This window comes from Hibiscus syriacus, unplaced genomic scaffold, assembly GCF_006381635.1.
Source record: "Hibiscus syriacus cultivar Baekdansim isolate YM2019G1 unplaced genomic scaffold, ASM638163v2 tig00111366_pilon, whole genome shotgun sequence".
NCBI lineage: Eukaryota > Viridiplantae > Streptophyta > Magnoliopsida > Malvales > Malvaceae > Hibiscus > Hibiscus syriacus.
Window position 1 is genome coordinate 2,128,028 of NW_024063071.1, and position 6,679 is coordinate 2,134,706.

Below are 6,679 nucleotides of genomic sequence, written 5' to 3' on the forward strand. Positions count from 1 at the left end.
TACACATTATCCACAAGTTCTCCAATACCAGCCATTTTAGCTAGCTTATCGGCTACGTGGTTGACTTCTCTTTTGCGATTCAATAAAGCTGAAATCCGATCCAAAAGAATAAAAGAAAAATCTACTTGTCTTCTCTGTTGAATGCACCGAATAGCCTCCATACTATCAACTTCCACCATTACTTGCCTCACACCAAAGTTCCAAGCATGGAGTAAGCCCCCATAAACACCCCAGAGTTCTGCTTCAACTACAGAGTATATGCCAATCACCTTTGAGAATCCCACCATCCGTTCTCCATTACAGGATCTAATAAGTCCCCACAAGAGGCGAAGCTATCTCTACTGTTCCGAGCAGAATCAGTATTAACCTTACACCAGTTTTGAGGAGGAGACCAGTTAACATCCACAGTAGACTGGGATGAAATCATGGCTGATTCAAGGGCTCAGTGAGCTTCCATCTGTAAATCGCCTGCTTCTTTCCAATACCGTCACATCTTCAATGTCTTCGGGGTCAAATATTCTCATATTATGATTAATCCAAAGGGACCAAAGAAGAGAACCATAGAGCAAATCCCATCCAGCCTCCTCACGTGCTTAAAACGAAGGGGACATTAAATTAATCTGGATCCAATCTTTTGATCATTGTCGTCACTAAATACAACACTTATCATATTTAATAGTTTTATTATTATTATTTTCTCATGACTGTTCATCGAAGTTTTAAACACAATTCAAACCTTCTCACCATTTATGATCAAATCAATTAAAACTTGAGCCACCATTACCAATTTCATTTGATCATCGTTCACAATACAATCACCAATAACAATAGAAAATAAAAAACTAAAATTAACAAAGAAATAGAGGGGGAAAAGAGAAAAGGAAAATATAACTAAAATTAACAAAGAAGTAGAAGGGGAAAAAAAAAGGAAAATAATCCATTTCGGTCTTAACAAATTTCTATTGAATGTAACAGTCCTCGATCAATCTTAATAGTAAGCTCAGGGCTTTTTAGATTTATCTTAACGACACTTGATCATAATAATAGCGAATTAAAAGTTTAATGAATGTATTTTAAGTTTTAAAAGTTTAGTAATAAAAATGTAAGCATCTAGAACATTCAGGGACCATTGTGTAGTTTACTGAATAATTTATAAAGTTGTCTAAAAGCAAAATCAAAGCTTAATATTATTCTACTTATAAACTTGGAAAACACCAGCTGCCTCACGCTCACTACAATAACTGTTCCTTTCTATTTTTTGTTCATTATTTTTCTTTTGTAGTCTCCCAAAAGCCGTCAAGATAGATTCAGATCGCAAGAGGAAGAAATCTCCGATCTCATCCGTAGATCGACCGCCTGCGAAGGAGGATAAACATAAAGATAAAGCTCCCACGACCTCCACCCACCACCACCACCACCACCACAAGAAGAAGAGCAAGATGTCATCTTCATCGGCGGCCGATAAAGTGAGGGCATCGCACATACTGATCAAGCACAAAGGCTCCCGCCGTAAGGCTTCTTGGAAGGATCCAGAAGGTCAAGTCATTTCCAACACCACCAGAGACGCCGCCGTCTCACGGCTCAAAGCCCTCCGTGAAGACATAGTCTCTGGCAAGGCTAAGTTCGACGAAGTGGCCAGTCGATACTCTGATTGCAGCTCCGCTAAACGTGGCGGGGATCTCGGTAGTTTTTCTCGCTTGATTGCAGAAGTTGAATATTTTAAATGATTTTGCGGATTTAGTTGTTATTTAATTAGAAATTATTTGTTGTTTTGTTGCTTAGAAAATTGTCAGAAGCTGAATTGTGGAAGGAAAAAAAAAGCTTTGAGTTAACAATTCAAAAGATAATCCCAATTGAGGCAAACAATTGTGGAAACTTTGGTTATAACTAGGGTTTGGAATACGTTAAAAACAGAGTTTTTAACTAAAGTCTTAAAGATGCTAACTTTGGGATATTTAAGATAATGGCAATTGAGGCATATAGATATGGATTTTTTCCTATTGGGTCGCTTTGGTTATAACCCGGGTTTGGAATACAATAAAAACAGAATTTTGAACTGAAGCCTTAGATACCAGAATATTGGGATTTTTCAACTGAAAATATAATCGCCATTGGAGCATATAGTTATCAATATTTTTTTCCAATGGGCCACTTTGGTTATAACTAGGGTTTGGGGTGCTTTAAAAACAGAGTTTTGAACTGAATTCTTAAAAGATGCTTGAATTTTGGTATTCCCTGCAATCAGTTGGAGATGAAATAGTCAATTTGGTTTACTTAATATGTTGTTGATTCATTCCCATTCGCCAGCATAAGAGTGATCCAATATGTTAATAACCCTAGTTTTGTTGATTATTTGCTTATGTGCAAGCGCATTCCTTTGAAGGCTTAAAGTTATCTGTTTCAATGGTTGTGTTTTTTCTTTGCAAGTTAATATTTTAACCTGGCAAACCAAATTACCTGATTTTGTTTTATCATTTTGCAGAATTGCTCTGCTTTGGCAATTAATAGATGCCATTTTAGTATATTAGAATTTGACAGAAGCACTTCGCATTTGTTTTTTTTAATCTGTTACCCACTTCCATACTCTTTCTATAGTGATGATATTTCTGCAATTCTCTTACTAGGTAATATTTATATTTATACATTTATAAATGACTATTTTATTTTATTTTTCTGTAACTCTACTTGATTCTTATCCATATGGGAGGTTTTAGGGGTTGATCCCAAGATTCCAAGGCAAACTAGCTCTTTTGCGTTGGAACCTAACCTATAGTTATAGTTAAGATCTTGGACATTTTGCACTTTTGTTCATTTTGTGATATTTTATGTCATTGTTTTTGTTTGATACTTAAGATGAAGAAGAACAAAATGTTTACAGCCTAATGGCACCTTGTACACCAGCGTGTGCATGGAGCAAGGACATCAAATTTTCATTATGCATATCCCATAGCATGCCCCAATTATATCATTGTTCATCAACCATAATCGAAACAAAACCTTATACAAACTTTTCCTTTTGCAGGTTCTTTTGGTCGAGGGCAGATGCAAAAGCCATTCGAGGATGCATCATATAGCCTTAAGGTTGGTGAGATAAGTGACATTGTGGACACCGATAGCGGAGTTCACATCATCAAGAGAACAGGTTGATTATTGGTGACTTCTTGGATATGTTGAGCAACTAGTTCAATGTTGGGAAAGTGTATCCAAGAATATTCCGAAATTACTTTCGATTCTGCCTACTGCCTATTCGAGTGAAATTTAACACTTGACAATTACCTTTTAGATGCTTGGGACTAGTTTGCTGGGGGCATTTAATTTCTGAACCATATTGAGATTATTTGCTTGTTTATAATAAAAGGCTTCTGGTTACAATTTCTCCCTCGACCCCCTAAACCCTTCTTTCTACTAACTATGAAGGAGTTCTTGCAGTTTTAGTGTATATTCATTTCTGTTGTATGGTTGAACGTGGATTCGTATTAGAACTTGGAAGCTTAGAATGGGGTTTACCATAAGAGTTTTTTTTTTTTTTTTGATGTTTGAAGTTTGGAAGACTTAATATTTGGTTATCAGCCTCCAGTCTTAAAGTTTGTGCTTTCCAGTCTTTAGTATGTTAGCATGACCTAATATAACGTTCAAATTAGGCAAGTTCATTAAAACGTATTAGAGTAGCATCATAAAACTCCAATTTCCTCCTCTCATCAGCCAATCGAATTGTCCGTAGTTTGGGAATGCTTCTAGCAATAGAAATATGATTTTAAATCCCATAAACAATGCTAAATGCTCAAAAGTTGATTTAAAATTATAGTTAGAAAAGTGATTTTTAATTTAATCTTATAAATTCAAATTTCTAACTTTTTTTTTTTGTAAAAAAAATATTTTTATGTGAAATTATATTTTTAATTTATAACATAATATCTAAAGGGGATAATTTATCTTTTTAAAATCATTTTTAACAGGAAATCTAAATAATTAAATTTAAAATTCTACTTTTCAGAAACGTTTTCAAAACTAATTTTTCACGGTAATTCTAATATCATTTTTCAGAAACAATCAAATTGCCCTAAGGTGGCGTTTGGTTCGCTGGAATATTTATGAGGAAATTGAAATATGAATTTGAAACCTGTTTGGTTGGCAGAAAATTGAATTGGAATCCAAATCAATATTCTGTTTGGTTCGCAGACATGTCAGATGAATTTGATTTTAGTAATGTAAAAGGACATAATTGCCCTTCTTGTTTTTTTTTTGTTTAATTTTAGTTTGTTTTATAACTTACATGTAGCAATATATTATAAAAATTTAAAAAATATTAAATTTTCATTTTATTGATTGATTATTCATTTCAATAAATTATAAAAATCATACTAATAAACATCATAAGTTAAAATCATCCCAATTAGGGATAGCCATGGGTCGGGTTGGGTCGAGTTTTTGGTCCACCCGACCCGACCCGAGAACAAGGGAACCTCCACTCGAGACCCGACCCGACCCAACCCGAATATATGAATTAGAAACCCAACCCGACCCGAAATAATAAAAAAATATTTTTATTCAATAAAAACAGTGACTTAATTGAAAAAATATATATATATATAGAGGGGTATTATTATAATTGTTTCTAAATATATAAGGTAAAATTATATTTTTTTTGAGTCGAGTCTGGTATTTTTCACCCTAGACCCGACCCGAATATCACACTTAAAAAATCCCAACCCGACCCGAATATCAAACTTAAAAAAGCCGACCTGACTCGAACTCGATTTTTTTTTAAAAAAAATCTGACCCGATCTTGAAATTTTTTAAAAAAAATCCAACTTGAATACCAAAAAATATTGATGAGGGTAGTATGATTAAATTTCACATCCTCTCCTCCAAAGGATTTCAATTCTATCATGTTATGGATGTAATTCACTTTCCCTCCCTTGATGGAATTGGATTCCAATTCCTCATTTGAAAACTTGAACCAAACATGAAAAAGTGGTGAAATTTGATTCCAATTCCTCATAATTCCAAGAGATTCCAACGAACCAAATGCCACCTAAACCTTACGAGCGCATAAGCTTAAAACGCTAACGTAAGTTGTAAAGTACAGGTTAGGAGACTGGTGCAACTGATGGGGAATATTGACGTAAAAGTTGAAAAAAAAAAAAAAAACTATAATTAGTCAGCTAACCGTCCGTTGTAGTCTAGTTGGTTAGGATACTCGGCTCTTACCCGAGAGACTCGGGTTCAAGTTCCGGCAACGGAATATTGCTTTTTGAACACTAACATGCAAAGCCATTGATTGCTTAAAGCTTCTCCACTTTATGGAGAGCTTGCAATGGAACCTCCTGATAATCACTTGAATTTGAATTCCCCAAATGTTTTCTTCATAAAAGGGTCCACAAGTTCAATGGAGCTTGGTAATCCTACTGCCTCTCTCTTTTAGTTTTTTTTTTAAACAAACACAACAAATCCTTGTTTGTTCTCTCCCCTGTCGTCTTCTTAAACATAAACGTCAAATTGAATGAATCAACAATCAACCTGCATGAAATCAAAGCTACTAAGTTCCTCTCTTTTCCTCTTTTGCATTCTTTGTAAGCTGGATCATGTTGAATCCAGGACATTGAGGAATGAGACTGAAATACTACAAGCATTGCTTGCCTCCAAGGCTCGAATACTAGTTGATCCTTACGGGGGTCTCCGGTCTTCACCTCACGAATGATTCTCAACATTTCTGCACTGATGATGAGTAAAGTGCGCTCGACGACATTGGAGATGAGTGACTGCCTTGCGTCTATCATCTCTCAAGTTGGCAGGTGATCTTTCTCCTCACATAGCTAGCCAACCTCACGTTCCTTAGGTTGATCAATATCGGCTTAATAAAATAAACTAAAATAATGTTTTGAATAAAATAAATTAGTATACCTTTAAAGCAATAATCTGTTGTAGTCTAGTTGGTTAGGATGCTTGTCTCTCGTCCGAAAGACCCATGTTCAAGTTCCGACTACAGATTTTTTTTCTTCGTAGTTGCTCACTCTTTTTTTTCTCATTAGGTTTGAAAGCATTGATGGCTAAATGATAAGATTTGCATCCTACTGAATCATAGGCTGCTAAGACAATGCACTGCAAGAGCTTTTATGCTCTTTTTGCTAAACAATAACATGAAATGGTCGCATATGATAAAAGCTGAGAGAAAAAAAATGGTTATAAATTGCATGAGGCTAAATATTGTACCAGTTGAAAAGTTAAAATTTGTCTTGTATTATCCTTGTCATTTCTGCCTTATTTTCCTTCTCAACAATACAACTTTGCTTCCATTTTTGCAGGTGCCCAACGCTAATGCCGTTGCGATTTTGTACTCTAATTGAACTTTCTTTCCATGGTGGTTGTCTTGATCTGTTTTGGTGTGTTGCTCGATTGGTTTCGGGCTCTTGCAGTTGGGAGCCTGGTTTTATGCCTGTTCGACTAGCAGGGTTATTTACTTCATGTCATTTATTTCGCTGGAGTTTTGTAGTTTTGTTAGTCGTATGCTTAATCCTGGCTCGTGTTATGTATATTTGTTAAGGGGCAGGAATCAGAACCTGGTTAGATCTGTTGGCTGGATGTTTTGTTTGAATTTTGGTGGGTAACCAGAACTGCTAGTGCTTTCCTAGTTTTTGCTGTGGTTTCATTTTTATTGGTTGAGTTTGCGGTAGCTTAT

At 35.3% G+C, this 6,679-nt stretch overlaps 1 protein-coding gene across 1 annotated transcript; it reads left to right on the forward strand.

The window, feature by feature from the left end:
• The first annotated feature begins 1,221 nt into the window (after positions 1–1,221).
• On the forward strand, positions 1,222–3,369 carry LOC120159629 (peptidyl-prolyl cis-trans isomerase Pin1-like). Its single transcript, XM_039170207.1, has 2 exons — positions 1,222–1,683; positions 3,023–3,369. Exons 1-2 carry the CDS (start codon positions 1,440–1,442, stop codon positions 3,145–3,147), a joined length of 369 nt encoding a protein of 122 aa, XP_039026138.1. The 5' UTR covers positions 1,222–1,439; the 3' UTR covers positions 3,148–3,369.
• The last annotated feature ends 3,310 nt before the right edge of the window (positions 3,370–6,679 follow it).